This window comes from Neolamprologus brichardi, chromosome 17, assembly GCF_056152115.1.
Source record: "Neolamprologus brichardi isolate AB-2024 chromosome 17, ASM5615211v1, whole genome shotgun sequence".
Taxonomy (NCBI): domain Eukaryota; kingdom Metazoa; phylum Chordata; class Actinopteri; order Cichliformes; family Cichlidae; genus Neolamprologus; species Neolamprologus brichardi.
Window position 1 is genome coordinate 31264567 of NC_142120.1, and position 19138 is coordinate 31283704.

At 41.2% G+C, this 19138-nt stretch overlaps 1 protein-coding gene across 1 annotated transcript in view; it reads right to left on the reverse strand.

Annotated features, from left to right (window-relative positions):
• Window positions 1-7681: 7681 nt before the first annotated feature.
• syde2 (synapse defective 1, Rho GTPase, homolog 2 (C. elegans)) overlaps window positions 7682-19138 on the reverse strand; it is a 50713-nt gene continuing 39256 nt past the window's right edge. The window contains exons 6-8 of the mRNA XM_035913487.2: window positions 16307-16488; window positions 15440-15671; window positions 7682-11290 (exon numbers count right to left, since the gene is read on the reverse strand). Coding sequence (XP_035769380.2) covers window positions 10578-11290; window positions 15440-15671; window positions 16307-16488 — 1127 coding nt within the window. The 3' untranslated portion in view covers window positions 7682-10577. The remainder of the gene's footprint in view (window positions 11291-15439; window positions 15672-16306; window positions 16489-19138) is intronic.

Consider the following 19138-nt stretch of genomic DNA (forward strand, 5'->3'; position numbering starts at 1 on the left):
AGAGATTTCCCAAACATAAAAAGTGATCTTTAACTAAAGGGGGGAGTATTGGGGGGGCGTCTATACAGAGTGGATTGCCCGTAGTCCAGTTTTTATTACCAGTTCATCAGAGTTCTTAAGCCAAGTCCTGGGATACAATGAGCGCAGGTGCTGTGCAGGAGGGGCTGTAAATCTGACCAGGCGAATTAAGCCATTGCTTTGGCATTGTTCTGTTTGGCCTCCTATCTGTTTTTGCTCCGGAGGGTGTTGGGTAGATTGGGGTGTTGGGAGGGACATGTGAGGGCCTGCATCCACAAATCTCCCAACATGGGAGGCATCCTGCAGATTTCACCCACGGTCATCCGAGTCGGACCCCAGCTGCAGAGGAGGATCATGCAGGACAACGAGAAGGGTTAAAAGATATTAAAAGAGGCAGAGCTGGAGAACAGGACGGTTGAGAGAGAAAGCCACATTTGCCTGTGAGATAAAGAAAACATTTAATTGACTGAAACAGAATTTCTCCTACTTGAGACACAAGCAAATCAGAATTCTGTTTAATCTCAAAGCATCTGTGCAATTGCTAAAAGTATCCCCAGGTAAACTGTTGGGCTTTCTTTCTGTAAACCATGCCGCTGTTTCTCTTTAAAGCCTCTGCCAAGCTGGTGGTAGGTTTCATTAGTTGACCCTTGACCTCATAAGAGATCAGGTGACCAGGGCAGTGCTGTGGAATGCTCCCTCTTGACTCCTTTTCATTTTCTAATTTCAAAGCTCTCAACACTTTGGATCCTAGTCATTTTACCAGCGCCTTCTGTTATCTACAGCAACATGTAGAGTGTGTGTGTGTGTGTGTGTGTGTGTGTGTGTGTGTGTGTGTAGGTGTGTGTGTGTGTGTGTGTGTGTGGTTTTATAATGTCCTGTATGCACTCAAGAAAAAGAAATGTATTTATTCAATCCAGTTTTCGATTGCAGCTGTTTAAAGGATTGTTGTTTGCAGCTTTATCTAATTAGAGAAATATCTTTGGCCTCAATTATAGCATCCGCGACACCAGTGTGAGCTATATTTTAAATACAATTTCATCAATGGGATCATTAGATTGTAGGTCATCCAATAAACCTTTCAGTAAACTTATAAGTCTTAAGTTCTGTTTCTACTTTAAGCTAAACAGAGAAGCTAGTGGCAGAAGATTCACAAGGACAATGTTAACCTGCTAATGTTCAGCCAGTGAAGGTACAGTGCATTTAAGTCCACCACTCTAGAGGGGAAAATAAGCATGTCTGTCCATTGAAACTATGTTTTGTGAAGATATCCCCTTTTTGTCTGCTACTAAAATACTGAGAAATAACCAAAATCTGCACTGTGTTGGGATTAGCTAATCTTAGCAGGTTAAATAAGACAGAACATCTTTTTTTTAATAAGCTACAAAACTAAAAACTTGAGCATTTAATTCAAAGGTCACATTAACCCAGTATAGCAGTGGATGTTTTTAGCATTTAGCATCTATTTTAGCATGTTAACATGAAACATTACCATTGTAGAAAGTTTTGCAGTGTATCTGACAGTTGCAGCTGTATTTCTATAAATCAAGCTCTAAAGCCTTTTCACTGTCTGTAGTATTACTGTGGACTCTGGAGGTGTTTTAGCTAACTAGCTGATATGCATGACTATGGTTACTACCGCAGCTAACATTAGCTTTCTGACAGTGCTAAAAAAGATCCAGTGATATACCAGAGCCTAAGCAAAAATAATGAAAATAATACTATCAGCGTTTCAGCCATGGGTTGTATATAAGTAGAGTTTATACATATAGTGCTTAAAATAGTAAAAATGGATTAAAAAAAAAATAACTAAAAAGCACTGCTTTTGTCCAAAACCATGTCCTAGGTATCACCAACAATCATTGATTGTCTGACTTCAGTACTGCAGCTACTGGATGTAGGGAGGCATTTGATCATCAAGAGGTCTGAAAGTGATCAACAGAATCTTAAACTGAAGCGTCAGTATTGAACTGAACCCAGAGTAAACGGAACATAATCTGTGTCACAGAACCTTTTACAGGACCTGATGAGAAGCCTTGCAGCACCATCTGGGCCATTTGTAAGCAGTGTTGCCAACTCCTCAGTAAGGAAAATCGCTATTGGTTGTCCTAAAGGTCGCTAGAAGTTGCTAAATGACGTCATTGCCTAATTTGCATAATTGGTCATGGTAATGTAATTGTAACCTACGTTGTTGAAGAGAGAAATAACATCGTGGAAGAGACATAAAGTGAGTAAAAAACATCCTAAATGCATTTAGAGTTTATTTAGAACTACAAATTAAATTTCTTTTAGCAATTATTGTTTTTTAATGTCACAATTCCAGCCCTGCTCCTTGACCCGGTGACCCGAAACAGGCACTCTGGTGGAGTTACTTTGTGTGTGTGTGTGTGTGTGTGTGTGTGTGTGTGTGTGTTTATATGTAGTTTTAAACCTTGTGATCCACAAAACAGCATAAGAGTAAAAGAAGAATTGACTGCATTACAGTCAGTGCGGGAGCAGCGGCTTAAACAAGTCTCCAATAACACCAGAAAAAGTCGCCAGATTTGTCGCTAGTCGCTTTTTAGAAAAAAAGTTGCTAAGGGGGTCTGAAAACTCGCTAAATATAGCGACAAAGTCGCTAAGTTGGAAACACTGTTTGTAATTGATCCAGGGATGATTACTACATCACTTACAAATGCTTTAAAATTAGTCATTGAGTTATCCACTCCTAACTGTTCTGCGATAGACTAGTGCCCTCTCAGCACCTACAATGCCTCTCATCCTTTAACAGCTACTTTCACATTCCTTCATTTTCTAAAATATATTTTTGTTAAATGCAGTTTAATTTTGGCTTGTAATTTGTCGTGGTGAATGTTTCGACCTTTAAATGTGTCCTTACTTGTGTCCTCTTGTGAAGAACTCCTCATGCTCTGCCGTGGAAGCCTCTGAAAGGGTATTCTGACTCTTTTCTTGAACCTGCTGCGACTGCCAGCAAAAACATTCATCTCAACCACTTAAAAGAAAGCCACTTTAGTTAGGCAATATTGATAATATTTGTGTTCATGCTGAAATGTCATTTCAGACCATCATTTAACATTGTCTTGGCAATAACCCTGTCTAAGATGCAATTCCATGAGCCCCCATCATCTGAACTGTCAGTCTGTCAATGTATAATAAACACCCCGAAGGCCAGAAAACTTTGAGTCTTCTTTTGACATGTTGTCATTAGTAATGACCTCAAAGCAAACCAAACGTGGACTTAGCCTAGCAGAAACTTTGCTATCTTGAGCTAAAGCTAACGTGTTTTGGGCAAATTTTTAGCTAGGCTATTTGTAAAATAATGTCAATGCTATTCATGCCAAGTGTGAGATGAGAAATTAATTGAACTTGTATTTGTACATTGACCTAGACTGTTGCCATGATTGTCTCACGTCCAAAATGGTGGACACGTTAATGTCACATGATTTGAGGTCACGTGTCTGCAAAACCTCAACATGCAACTAGTTAGCTTAGCTTAGGACAAAGTGATAAACAGGGTAGCCAAGCTCAGAGTTAGCCCCTTATAGCTGAACTACTACTTTTTTTTAACCCATGCCATGAAAATATAATGATTACTTTTCTTATAGATGATGGATTCACATTTATTATCTCTGGACCAAACCAGGTTAGACATTTGTAGGGACTTCTGACTGTAGCTTCTTATTTAAAAATGTCTGTGGCAAAAAAAAAAGTGCATTTTCCCAAAATGCCTAACTATTTCAACAACAAGGGGCCATAGTGGCAGGTGGTCAGCATTAAGGAGACATCAAAGACCTTATAACCTCCCTATAGACAATCACCTCAAGCAGCAGGGGAACTAAGTTTTACTGCTGACAGCTGGAGAGTGCTCTGCTGACAGGAGGAAGGTGATAGCATACACTAAAATACCAACTGTATCACTCCACTTCCTCTGCATGGATCAAAGTTATCGCCGAGCTTCATATCAGAGTGATGTTAAAGGCTGCTCGGAGCATGCACCACTATTAAAGGTGTGCCACCTGCAAGTTTATCAAACCAGTGAGGCCCAAATCTTCTTACTGAGTCCGAGCACAGCTGCTGTCAGGGCCTCTTTTCAGTCTCACCTTTCACATTTTTTTCTCTCTATCTGTCAAGCAGAGCAAACTCTCATCCTGTCCTCGCTCTGAAAGGAGACCGCTCTCTCCTGGAGGAGCGGGGAGGGAGAGAGGTGATGAGCAGCTTACCTCTAGGAGGGATTAGCCTTATTAAAATGAAATCGTCTAGTCCTGAGTGACAGAGCTATGGAGGTGCAGGAGGCAAGGAGGAGAGCGCAGAGGGTCTGCGTTGTGTGAGGCCCAGCCCCCGGAGGATCTGAAGCACCGCTTCCTCTGTGTTCTCCTTCCCTCCAGTCTTCACTTTCACCTCTCGCTTTCTCTCTTCATCTTCTCTCTCCTTTCCTCTCGTCTTCTCTCTCATCGTCAACCGCGGTCCAGAACAGGCGGATCTGTCAGCGCTGCGTCAAGAGATCTGCCCTCAGTCTCTCAGATGAACTGCCAAGTACAGGGGCTGGACTGTAGGAGAACAAAAGACCTCCAAAAAAAACACGCACACACACACATAGAGGTAAAATGTGTTTAATAGCCCTCCTATTGAAGGGCACCATGTATGGAATGTGTGCCCAGGGTCACTGCATAGAGGTTCCCAGCAATTACCCAAGCTTTAGCTCAATCATGTTTATAAGGAGTCAGATGTAAAAGGCATGGACATACATGTGACTTTGTAAAGGGTGCCTAATGACATGTACACAGTGGTAATCCTTGTGTGGAGAGCAGCTCAGTGGTTGAATCAGAAGACCAGGCCATACACCATATTTGTGTTCATTTGCAGCGCTTGAACAGGTTTTGAGGAGAGAAACAAATATAATCTTAAAGTGACAAAAACAGAGGAACCAAACTCACACAAGAGGCCATATGTTTTCAGCTAAAAGGGTGAAAATGTGGCCAGGGCACTTTTTTAATGACAGGGAACCAAAATAATCGCTTAATTGATACTTAAAGTAGACCTATTATCTTATACATAAAGTACAAGGATGCATAAATTAGCCACGGCCAGCATTTCAAATAATGAGCATTAACAAATCTGCAAGGCGATGTGCTTAATATGGTCATCTCAGGCACAGCACGCTCACCAACCTGCTGTTGAACCCTTCTGTTTGCAAGTGGCAGCCAATCAGAAAGTTGACTTCAATGGAGTTGACTTTATTTCAGGTGGTGGAGGGCCTAGTAGGAAATTCATAATCACTCAATAATTTTAGTTGTCTAAAAGTTGCACAAAGTCTAACTAAAAATTCTAACTAAGACAGAGGCATCTTTTATGGAAGCAGCCAGTCTGTACTTTAGTAGTCATCAATACAATTTCTCTGTATCTATGAAGCGCCTTGAGGCGACATTTGTTGTGATTTGGCGCTATATAAATAAAATTGAATTGAATTGAATTGAATACAATTATTTTCTTTACAAATTGCTGGAAATGGTCCAGCTAATGATCTTGTGGTTTCAAAGGTGATTTACAAATGTACTTTGGGAAAGAAATATTCAAAGGCAGGAGTTGTTTTGCAGAAGAAAACATGATCAAAAGGGCATGTGCCCCCTAAATCCACTGCAGCGCCTTTCGATAGTTAAACAATCCACAAAGGTAGAAGGTCACACGCAGAAGTTTTTATTGGTTTGCTTTTTAAAGAACTCATCAACAAATTAGATCTGATCAAAGTGTCTTCAAGGTTATCTGAATGATTATTCAGACAATGCACTTATAAGTTTCAGCACAAGTGCATGAAAAGAAAACCTGGTTAAATTCGAGCATGTTTTGAATCTAAAAATGGTTTTATGAATGTCTTTTTATATATTGTATGTAAATAAGAACCCCCCTTGAGACGGGCCTGATGTTAGTTTATTGCCGGAGCGGCCTGGGAGTTATTTTCTTTTTCATTAAGGGTCATTGTCCACCCCCTCCTGCCCCCACAGCTGATCACAAACAACTTTAAAAGGTTGCGTGGATGATTTCAAAGGTCCAATCTTGCCAAAAACCACAGCTAACGCTGAAAAAAGTCTAATTTGAAACAAAGACTGTGTGTTATGTGGTCGGCTAGTTGACTTGTGGCCACAATGTTGACTCAAAGGTCAGCAGAGATTAAGGGAGCAGATGAGGAGGAGAGGAGAAAAGGTCTGGTTTCACATGCAGGTGGCTGTCAAGGATGTTTACCTAGCAAGACTCGTATCTCTTCTCTCCAGAATTAGAAATGAACAAAAGTTCAGTTCAGTTCACTCCGACTGCCTGATATCAAGTGGCGACCCTGACTATCCAAACAGGCTCGCTGTTATTATGTCTACCTCTGACTTCATATGGGATTTCACTCCTGCTTTTATTGGGACTGAGGGAACAGCTTAGCAAGTTGAATGTGGACAAAGTACTTTTACAACAGACGCTTGTGCCATCAGAGTCGAGCACCTGAATCTAAATATAAAACCTTTTTTCCAGATGTGTAAAGTAAAAATGTGGAATTCAACAAAAGCAGATCCTTTCCCATTTACGCTTTGTGAGTGAACTAAACAACACCCCCAGCCAAAAAAACCCTTGAAGCTGATGGGATTGTTATTCTCAGTGTGTAAAAAAGTATTTGCATTTTCAGACTGTCAGTGAAATATTTGGCTCCATCTGCACAAAAACTCCCAGTGAGAACAGATACTGAAGATGTGGGCGTGCAAACAGGTATGTGTACATTCTGTACCCTAAAGCTTTCTCATACCTGTTCAGTGCAGCCATAAAAAAAACACCATATTTACAGTGGTGACATCAAAGAAGCCTGAAAAACCATTTGATGCTAAAAGGCCTCCGGCTGCTGAGACTTCTCACGCTGGAGCCGCCTGTCAGCGACGTTCTGCCTTTCTGTTTGAATTTATAGCTACTTTGGAAAAATATTTCAAAATAAAATGACATTTAACTATTTCAGTAAACTGCTCGCTCTAACTTGAGGCTATTTGTAGGCGTCTCGTGAATGTCACTGGAAATGCTGGGTGTCGGAGCCGCAGTAAAAGTGCGGTCTACTAGCAGTGAATATTACTGGACGGCTAAATGCAGCTGCATCCCGGGAATGTCCCTGTAGCTCAGAGTATCTGGGAGATTTCCACAAGCCAACAAGGGCAATTCCCCGGCTTATTTATCCGTATTCTACTGAGGCTGGGTTACCCTGCTCCCACAGCAAAGAGGTGAATCTGCAAAACATAAAAATGTCTCCTAAAGTTTAAGCAAGCTTTTCCTGTTGGGTTTCTATAAAACAATAGCAGTGTTTAAAACAGTTTGGGAATTATGGCCACAGTGTCAAGTTATTTCAACAACTGTGATGTGATTGCTAGGCCACATGCTCGACTACCAGATGTATTTACACTAAAAAGCAAAAAAAAAAAGTTTTGTGAGGTTTTTATGAATGAATTCCACATTTGTGTGTGAGAAAGGCAAGATGCTCGCTGTGCCACTGACAATGCCAACCACAGGTAATTGTTTATTTTTGTGATGGTATTTTTTTTCTGTTTTTTAAATCCTTTTTATTCTGAAAAACTAAAAACTACAGTACTGTGCAAAAGTCTTGAACCACCAAGAAGAAAGGGAGGGAAAAGACAACAGCAGCCACATGTGAACGTAAAATAACATACTTTATTATGACCATACATTTCTCAGGATCAATACAAAGCACTTCTCTGTTTTTGTTTAGTGATGCTTTGAATGTGGCACTTTTTCCTCCAAAGGACAAAGAGGATCAGACAGAAATGGTTTTTGTTTGTTTGTTGTGTGGAAGGAGAAGGAGGTGGGAAATGAGGAGGTCAGATAATGACTCCGTCGCTGCACTTGCATCTCCATGTTAGCTCTGAAACAGACTTCTGCCATTAGCGTCCCAGTTTACTTTCATTCTATTTGATTGTTGAGTTGAAACCATAAAAGCATGTCTGCTCTCTGTGTACTCTTTGAGTAATAATTTGAGATCCTATTAGGGAAACTGGGTCATTGTAAGCAAGAATGCACGTGAGATTTAAAGGACAATCTTTACATTAAAAAAAAAAATCCTTAGCTGATTCTTCACAATGGCTTCTATAAATGAGGCCCTGGTTCTTTGTGTGTTGCCTGCACAGACAGATGGTTTGAAAGGAACCCTGCTGAAACCCAGTTTCAACAGATCCGCTCAGCAGCAGCCCAGCTTCACCATGAAGCAGCAGGACTGTGCAAAAACACCATGCAGGAGGGCAAACAAGAAACTCAATGTATAAGTAAAACCATTTTGAAGACTATTTTACTTATTCTGTATATTTTAGGCTAGAAATCCTCCTAAAATAAAATTAAACCAAAAGTGATTTAGCAAATATTCTAATAACAATAACAGTGCAATTAAACCATTGACTTTCAATCAGTAAAAGCATTTTACAGTTGTTGCTGGAGTTTAAAAGAAAAAAAAATTGTTACCAGTTTCTGCGTTTCATAAACTGCCTGCCTCTAAGTCCTTTGGAAAAAAGCTTGGACAATGCTGTCATGTGTCTTACAAAGGAACGGGGGTCAAACAAATGCGCATACGTTACAAAATAATCTTATTTTACACATAAATATGATATACAAAGGCAGATGAGACAGAGCCTTGCTTATGTCAGTAAAGCTTTTGACCATGCAACGTTCAGTACCTTAAAAAAAAAAAAAAAAAAAAACGCCAAAAAATCATTAGCACGCCTTAGTCCACCAGAGACATAAAACAATGTCAAATATATACACAATATCACAAAAATAACAATATCACTTTTTTCTGCAAGAGCACGATTGTACCATATATTTTACAGCTAAAGTTGTACCATTAGTCCAGCACATTAAGATGTGTACAGGTAGCTTTAAGGGAAAAAAGCAACTATTGCTACACGGCAACACTAGGAGGTCATAAGAAGTATTTAAATACGCCATTGAAATATAAGCTGTAAAAATAATATATTCCGAATACATTTATATAATTATATACATATACATATAGGTTAAATACTGATCATTCTGAATCCCTGGATTGCTGAAAACGTCCTTTGTCTTTTTAAGCAGCTAGCTATTTTGAACTAACTGGATGAGCCCGCCATTTTTATTTCCGCTGCTGATCTGCATGATGTGCTTCACATTGTTTATTTCACTGTTTTTGACCATGTGTTTTTTTAAATTAACTATTTTTTTTTTTTTTTTTCTTTAACAAAACCCCCCAACAACTTAGAAATAACCAGCTTAGAAATAACAAGCTTCTTTATGTTCTTGCATCAAGGTAGATGAGAAAGTTGATACCACGTCCGCGTCTTTGCTAATCTATATGTTTGTTAATTATGACCTGTAACATTTTAGGATGTTTTTTTTTTAAATTTATTCATGTTTTTTTTCAACCATTCTACTCTATTTTCTCAAGAACATAGCTATCTTAGCTACACTAACCTTAGCTGCACTAAGCTAGCATAGCTAACCGCTTTCTGACTCTAGCTTATATTCATTTACAGACATGAGGGTAGTATCAATCTTTTCATCTAATCCTGGGCAAGAAGGTGAATTTACCAAACCTGCAACACTACATGAAACAATTCTGCTTAAAATCAAAATCTGTTCAAAATGTATGTTTAGCCGTAAGTGTAGGTGTGACTTTGAACATAGAGGAGGTTTAAGTGGCGGCAGTTTCTCCCCTTAGTTCAGAACAGACTTTTTACTGCATGATGATAATCTACACTACTGCCTGCCTATTAAGTGCATTGTTGTTGTATAACATTTAGTGTTTTATACCTCAATAGAAAAAGCTCTTTACTGCCTTAAAAAGGAAATCCACCCTAAGACAAAGTGTACACGTTCCTCCAACGATCTTGGTTCGTTTTACTAAATTAACCACCATACAAGGTTTAAAGTAGGTCTGAAAGTGACTAAATTTGCAAGCTCTCTATTCAGACTGGGCTAAATTTTGCTAGAGAGCCCCAGAGTTCAGAAAATGGATGTGTACCTGCTGAATTTAAAATGCACTATAGCTTTTTTTTTTTTTTTTTGTAAGAAAGGCTCTTGAAAACCCATTCTCAAGCGTTATCTACACAGGCCCAGATCCTCGGAGGTGATGTGTTATATTTCAGGGTAGACTTTCCTCTTGACGTACCACCTTCACACAATTAAGGCACCTTTTAAACCCCTGAGGGGTAATTGGGTTCTTCTAATAAGAAGAGAAGCAACAATAACAACATGGAACACAGAACTGGACTAAAACAAAACCACACAACATAAAGTTTAATCAGCCAACAAAATAAAAGGAGAATATTGCGGAATGTTTGTGGATATGGTACAAACGCCACAAGTGCCCTGTTACATTTCTTATCTCATCTTCTAGGATTTTGCAGCAGCAGTACCGTGCACCATGCTGCCATGGTGACGTCACAAGACCTCCATGGCTGTATCCCAAAGCACCTTCAGAGATAAAGAGATTCTGTCCCAAACCTTATCGAGCTTCATGGGGGTGCGGGTGGATATGTCTGCGTATCTGTGTCTAGGAGTTAGTATCCCACGTTGAGCTTGTTTTTGTTGAGCTCTCTCTCCAGGTTTCCTATCAGAGTGTCGATGCTCTCTTGCAGGTCCCTCAGGTTCACCCTGTTGCTCAATACAGGACTGATATCCTGGATCTTCATGTAGGCCTGGTAAGTGTGCTCTTTAGGTAGCCGAGGTGGCAGGATGTGGTTACACACCTTGTGTTCTTGCTCCTCCTCCTCTAATGGGTGTCCACTGTTTGAGCTGTCACTTTCTATTAGCTTCTCCTGCTCCTCCACCGCCTCCCGTGTTTCCTCCTCCTTTACCACCTCCCTTCTCTGAGGTTGCTCTTCATCTGCGGTATCAGACACAGGACAATCAACCTTGAGCTGTATGCCGTCTTTTGCTTCCTCTTGCTTCTCCTGGACCTCCTCCGTTGCCTCGATGTCTTCTGAGGGAACGTCGTCATAGTCTGCCTCTTCTTTGCTGGAAGGTAACAACATTTCAGAAGGGAAGTACGTCTCACCACAGCCACTCCAGTCACCAGCATAGCGGTTGCTGGGGCTGTCCAGACGCCCTGGTTTGGGTCGCAGAACGCCCGCCATCTCTGCTCCAGTGAGGTTCAGCACCTGAGGGCGCTCTTTTCTCCGTCGCAGAGGGGGGGCTGTCCGCAGGTCAGAGGAAGTTGGAACCAGAGAAGGTGCTGGGGGCTGAGAAGAGGACTGGCCATGTGGGTCCACAACTAGAGGAAGAAAGAAAAAAAAAAACAAAAACAAAGAAAAAGTTAAATATAAGCCAGCTGGTTATTAAACAATCATGAAAATTACAAAAACACAAAAATAAGAAAAAGTCATATTTTCTCATTCTTTTGTTTTTCTCGGAGGGAAAAGTGGTTGTTCTTCTTCTTTAATAATTACGTTATTTAGACCAGCAGTCCCCAACCCCCGAATCACGGACTGGTACCAGTCCGTGATTCGTTTGGTACCGGGCCGCGAGAGTTGAGGCTCGGGTGTGCAACTTATGGTTTTCAGGGTTTTTATCGTTAACTCGGTTTCCCTGGGTCTTATTTTGAAAGAAATATTCACACGTTACCATAGCGACCAAAACGGCATTAAGGGGCAGCGAGGAGGATGTTACTCTCAATGTTATTGGCACATTTCAGGAGGACGCTGCTAATAAAGTTACACACTTACACAGTGAATTTGCGTTTATTGTTATATTTACAATATATTTTTGTCTTGGTTGTATCATTTTATTTTGTTGTATTTATCCACGACACCTTAAAGGCCGGTCCGTGAAAACATTGTCTGACATTAAACTGGTCCGTGGTGCAAAAAAGGTTGGGGACCGCTGATTTAGACTATATACTTCTAGTCGTATATTAGCTTTATAAGAGCTGCAAAGCACAGCTTATGGCTCACGTATTATCCACTTATATATTGTAGAATGCAGTTGACTGAATCCCTCCCAAAAAAGCAGTAAACCTCAGAGCGAGATACAGCGCAGGTCAGCTGATGACTGCCTGGAAACAAATCTACTGGAGCTTACAGTACAAATGATTTCCCCACTGCACTGCTACACCTACCCACCTACCAATTCGTACTTCAGCTCCTGAAAATGACTCTACTTTTCATTTTATTTCTCCAAATAAATAAATGCATTTTTTTTTACAACGACTATGATCTCTTTGCTTATTTCAAGTCTTCAGTTCAGCATGATGATCACGAGCACTGATCATAAAGGGCGTGCTTCAGGGTACAGTACAACTTGTTAGTGCTATCATAACAGTCTGAACTTCTCAATCAGATTAACTTTGCTGGCTTAAAAAAACAACAACCCCCCCACCCCATCCCCCCACCCCAAAAACCACACCAAGATGCACAAGCTGATCTTTTATGTACAGTCTGTATATGCAGCATTTTTTTTAAAAGTATCAGCATATCAGTATCAGCATGTTTATGGAAAAATACAATGGTGCGCATTTCATAAACTAAAATCCATCTGACAGATTTCGCAGTAAGGGAATGTGATGCTATCAGCGTGGCTAGACAGGGCTGGATGAGAAAATATGATTTTCTGTGATTAAAATGAACTAAAAAAAACCAAACAACACACATACATAACAAAAAAACCCACAAGCCTTGTTTTGGTGCAGCTGATTTCTGTTTAAAAGACTCCCGCTTTAGCGGAATGACCCTCTGTGAGGACAACATAGAGAACAATCGGTTCATCATTAGGTGAACGAACATGCCAAGTTACACATGCTGAAGTCACACCACTGCACACAGTGTTTTTGTTGCTTCCTGTGCTGTTATCGAGTAACCAAACTTAAAAATTAACTAAAGCTTGGACCTTAAGAAAGACTCCTCTAAGTGGACTAGGTGAAGGAAAAGTGAGCAGCCAAACACAACCACAGTCTGGTTACCTTTCTGCATTTATCTCAGTACCTACATTTTCTGGCTCCGCTAGCTTACTATATTGGAAAAGAACAAAAACACAGTTAGGGCTGTAAGTCCATGTTCAATAGATACATTAGATATTTAAAAAGAAATGCTAAATTTTATTTTGGGACATGACCTTGAAATGACTTTTTCCTTTGCGCGCGTTCGCGTATTTCATCCAGCTGACGATAAACAGAATTTTTTTGCACTGTCTTAACTAAGTTCACTGCAGTTCATTCATCAGGGTGGCTGTTGCTGCTATAGTGTTTACGAGAAGTAGCTGCACACTTCGCAGCTCACCCGAGGCTAAAGACTTGAGCAATTATCACCTTAAAACAAACAGAAATTATCTTCCTTTCAGAGGCGCTGTGTTATTTAATTCCAGACATGATTCACTGATGACATGATTAAAGTTATTAGCTGTCAGCTGAGAAAATGAAGACGGAAAGCAGGCAAGAATATGATCTTTTTTTTTTTACCTTTCTTGGACAGCTTCACAATGTTTACTTGTTGTAATATATTAAGATTAGACTTAGTTGTGCTAGGATGCGTGTATTTTTACATCTAAACACAATAAAAAACCGAAATGGACAAAATAAAACAATAAACCCACAGCTGATTTTAATGATAAATTAAAAAAAGAAGCAGGGCAAATTAACTGAAAATGAACGTGCAGCTAATTTGGGATTTTAAAGACAACACTAAAAGAATCCTCTTGGCGTCACTTTGTCTGTCTAACCATCTACTCACATCTTCTCAGACATACAGTTGGAAAAACTTCTTCATGCACACTCATCACCTCCTCAGCCTCTTCAATACACACACACACACACACACACACACACACACACACACACGTCCTGTAAGTAGTGTCAGTCAGGCTGTGGAGGCCTGAGCGACAATGCCTTGGAAGGTTTGGTATGTGTGTATGAAAGGCGTGAAGAGGCGGCTCAAAATATCCCACAATGATTGCGAAATGTACGGGTGAAGCTTCAGGGGCTGAGGGGTAAGGTTAAGCCAGGAATGTCTTTAATTATACAGTCCAGGCGCCCTGTACTCTGTACTGGGGAAGCGGATGGAATGGAAACACTGCTGAGGGTGTAAATGAAGGCTTGAACCTGGACTAAAATGCTCTGTCAGTGTCTTTATAAGTCATTAAAGGCAACTGCGGGGAAACAAAAAACCCCAACAAAAACCACAGTTTTTATGCTTTAATTTTTAAAATTCCAAATGTAATCCCCTCTGCTACCTGCAATCATAGGATTCACAGATGCTGACTAATTAAGCCGCTGGCTTACATTTCTTTCTCTGTGCTGCTTCTCTGGGTGATGTAAAGCAGGGTGCTAAGCTTCAGTGGTTTACACAGAATGGGTTCAACGTGGGAGTTGGAGGATGCAGTTAAAGTTAAGAGGCTCAACCAGACGCAGAGTCACTTAGTCTTCAGACGCACATCAGCAGATCTGGTTAAAGCTGCAGGCTGCTTGGGAGGAGCTCCGAGGATTGTAATCATTCGGGAGGGAAAGCCTGTCTCACAGGATGTCGGAGCCATTGGGAAAAAGGGTTTTAAAGACGGTGAACATGTGCTTTTTCAATGGAAATCCACAGAATAACACTGCACTCAGAAAAATGTTAAAATATAGTGAGTTGGATTAGTTTCGGATTGGTAGTCATGCATATGTAAAACCCACAAAACAAAACAAAACAACTAAGCTGTCTGCTTGGCCCAGGGGCTCATTTTTTGATTTTTTTTCGAGTCTTTGAGAATTTAAATGCATCAGCAGCCACTGCATGGCTCACTTGATTATTAGAAATGTGGTGAACTCATAAAATCAATCCCACGAGCTAAAAAAAAATCAGATTAGTTCCCGTAACCAATGCAAATGTCACGCCACACACACTTGTCTCATCATTCTCCATCCTCTCCTGGATCATCTATGGACTTTGCCATATCTCACCGCAAGCAGACAGCTGCAGCTGGCAGAGAGCAGCTGTGCAGGCAGACAGATGACCTGTGCCGAGAGAAGCTGCTGCTGACTGTACTTGATTGGTAATTTATCTAAAAACAGAGGGGGGGGGGGACCACGCCCCAAATGTTTGGTTTACACTGAGGCTTTACTGGCTTGGCTCCGATTGGCTCAACCCATCACGATGAAGCACTTGTGGAGGGTTTCATCTCTGAGGAGCCGACAGATGGTGGCCTGTGGCTATCAGCTGCACTTGTGCCAGTGGTGGAAAAACCTCAAGGATCAAAGCAGCCCAGTCCCTTTAACAGCCCTTTGTAGAGCTGAACCGCAGGGCTGGTACTGATTTGTACAAGACCCTCAGGCAAGAGAGACCAGCGTGCGCACGACCTGACTGTAGATGTGCTGCTTTTTCAAGTCACGCCATGTGCTCAAAACGTCTTTAGAGAAAGCGGGACGAAAAACAAAACAAACAAAGGTCACAATCACCTGGCCAGAGCTGGAGCAGGTAGTGCAGTACTTCGATGTGCTTTTTGAAGTGTAGCGCGCTGGCCAGCTCCTCAGAGTCGATGAAGACTCGGTTGGTGTGGCAGGACGCCTCCTGACGCTGGCTCAGCAGCACCGGGCCGAAACACACCGCTAGGTTCTGGCACGTCATCTTATTCATCTCTTGGTAGGATGCCACCAGCTTCAGGTGGTCAAGAAGCTTCCGCAGCATCATCTGATCCACACACACACACACACACACACACACACACACACACACACACACACACACACACACACACACACGCACACACACAGATACACAAAAGCCAGACAAATAAAACATGTTATTATTATGATTAGTAGTTGCAGTTGTACCACTCGCAGCAGCAGTAAAGATGCAAAGCCAAAAACTGCTTTAAGACACATGTGCAGCAGTAAGTTTATCTTAAAAAAACTGAAGGTTTTATAAAAAAAACAGAAGGAATATTATTATCAGTAATATAAGGCGTGTTGGCAAAGAAGCCGAGTGCAGAATACTGCAAATGCTACACTTTTAAAACTAAGAGAGTAGTTGTGTTCTCACAAAGCACTGACATGCTTCTTTCAATGAATCTGGTGACTCTGTTCACTTGGACCAATAGCGTACGGATACAGAGTTTCAGCAACTATTCGTTTTCACTTTTATGTCATTCTACTGTGGATACGATGACAGTGCTTGAGGTGCAAGGCTGCACGACATCACAATTATCAGCCGAACAGTGGTAATCTGTAGCATTATGATTATTACCATGATTATCTACCCACAATATGCCCTTTCAAAGCCACCTGTGTGAAGAAGAATGTGCACTTTTTTTAAATTGTCCTTACCCTCTCCACCTCTGGCAGGTTTTCCAGCAGGCTGACGGTGTGTTCAGAGTCGGCCTGGTCATTCTCACACCCAGACACTCCCATCCGCAGAGGCCTCGCAGCCATAGACTCCAACACTGCCTCATATAGCTGCTTGTTGATCAGAGGGTAGGGCAGCTCACGTAGATAGTCCTTCAGCACTCCTGACGAGAGAGCGAAAGCACGGCATGAGAAACTCAACTGCATCAGGATAGTGAGTTTAACATCCACGCAAACAAGCCCGTTTCATGTTCTTACACTAGCCGTTAAATACGCAGGCAACATATTGTGCAATTAGCAATATTTGTTATCTTCCCAAGTAGTGCAAACGGAATAAAGGATGAAGGATAACCAGATAAATACACGTGAGCTATATTGGCGCCCAAGACAAATACTTTTATTTTCTTAAAGATCTTTGCTGCTAATAATAATAATTTAGCCTGATAAATTCCTGATCCTTTATTTTAATGCAACAAAAGCATTCATTTGTCTATAAACCAGGATTAAATGTCTGCAAAAGAGGCTACAAATACAATGACTCTGATGTGCAACACACTGAATACACACTAAAGTCCACACTGCTCATTGACAAACTGCTGCAAACGTTCCCTGCTGTTCCCGCCACGCTGTGCACCCTTATATTCGTACAGCTACATCTGCTGGTGCTCTGCGACCTTGTTTTTCAGTGACTTATCAGCTGTTGGGTTCCAACATGTTTTTGAAGCCAGAGTAAGAGATCTCATTCCCCATGTTGTTGGCAACTTCGATTGCCAGTGATCCGTGCTCTTCTTGTGCTAACATGCTTATCGGGAAACGTCTTCGCTCCGTTCAGGTTTATCAAAAATATTATATGCAGCTGAGGCCAAAAACCTATCAGCTTGTGGGCTGTGTGTCAGTGTCTGCTCATATGCTGCTGTCTTCTGTTTACTGTATGAGGTGCATTTGCATTGATATCACGGGCGTAGCTCTTGTAGTGTCTGAGAGTTTTTTTCTTTGGTTGTTGTTTGGGACAAACTCAGAAAGGGCTTTTTGCTGCTTGTTTTCTTTATTTTATGTTGGCTTACTACAATTAGCATTAGCAGTGGAAACATATTTTCCTTATATATTACCTATTTTCTTCACATACCTCATATTCAGCTGAGCATCACATATCGGGTTAAAAGAAATCAGTTTAACCTCACTTTCCTTCACTGCAGTTACTTCTAAGCAGCTGTGCTACTCCATCCACAATGATGATCTCCTGCCTGTCAGCACGATATGATATTTGATAAGACACCAAAGATCACAGGGTCAAGTGGCTACAGACCTTTAATGTTGGTAGTCTGTTTTGACCCACCTTAAGCATATTGCTGAACCCTTACTGGACTCTTTTTAACTTGCCAAGCAGCAAACATGTAAGTGGGAAATACAGTCAAGATGGAAGTGTGTGCAGACTGAAACAACTCAGCGAATTTTCAATTTTCAAATTTGATATTATTTACGTAGTGCCACATCACAAACAACGGGCACTTTATATTGTAAGGTAAAGACCCTACAATGATAGAGAGATAACCACAATAATCAGGTGAGAAGCACTTGGCGACAGTGGTAAGGAAAATATCCCTTTTAACAGGAAGAAACCAGAACGAAGCTCGGGGTGGGGCAGCCAGTTGCTGCAACTGGTTGGGGGACAGTGGAGGGAGACATGACAAAAAGACCAAAAGAGAGACCACTTAGGACTTTTCCAAGGCTCCTGCTTCTGGATAGCTTCATCTTCTCCTGGCTCACCTCCAAACTCCCTCTGTCAGTGAATCTCTTACCTTCTAACAGACAGGATGTAGCTAGCTAAGCTAGAGAAATTCACATCCAGCACCTTCACAACAGGTCTTGTTCCCCTCTTCTACATTTAGACAAATAAACGCACTTCTTCTTATTCCTGTGTTAAGCTCCTGTTGTTTGTGGATGACACTGCTGGGCTCAACTGTATCCAAGATTGAAGCAAGCCTGCATAAAGATAGGAGGTTGTGCAAGCTTCCGTTTGATGTATCAGAAATGCAAGTCAAACTTCAAATTTCAGACACGGTTAGGTTCTTCAGGTTCCATAGACGTATGACATGAAGCACAGTATTTAAATTCCTAAGGAAGTTCAACCTGCCAACAGAGCTGTTGTCCTAGTTCTGCTGAGCTGTATTTGGGTCTGTGTTGCATCCTTCAGTTAACTGTTTTATATGGCTTAGCCACTTAATCAGAAATGAGACGACTACAAAGAATAGTCCGGGCTGCTGAGAGGATTACTGGTGCTCCCTGATTGACCCTCGAGGACTTGTACTCTTCTAGAGCAGGAAAAAAGGGCTGGAAAAGCTGCAAAAATCATTTCAGACCTTTCACACCTAGGCCACAACCTCTTTGATCTGCTGCCCTCTGGTCAGCACTTCAGAACACTGAGCACCAGAACATCCAGTCACAGGATCTCACAAGACCTCTCCAAGTTTGGTAGTCTCAGTGTATAACAATGTGGAAGTCTTTAGTGTTACCCATTGGTATTTGTGGAACATTTAAATTCTGAAGTAACTTTAATAATTGTGATTTTTCTGTTGCATTCATGTCTTGGATGTTTTATCCATTAGAAACATTTCCCTGTGGCAACAGTTCAGTTTGACTGCTTGGGGTTGTTGTTCGCATTATTGAACATGTGGCTGTATGTGTGTGATTATAGGACAATAAATACAGGAAAAATCACGAGTGACACAATTTGTGAACACGCCCTGACTCTAAAGCGTGCAAGAGGAGCAGCTCTTGGTAGAACAACAGATAAGACGACACTGTATCTATGTC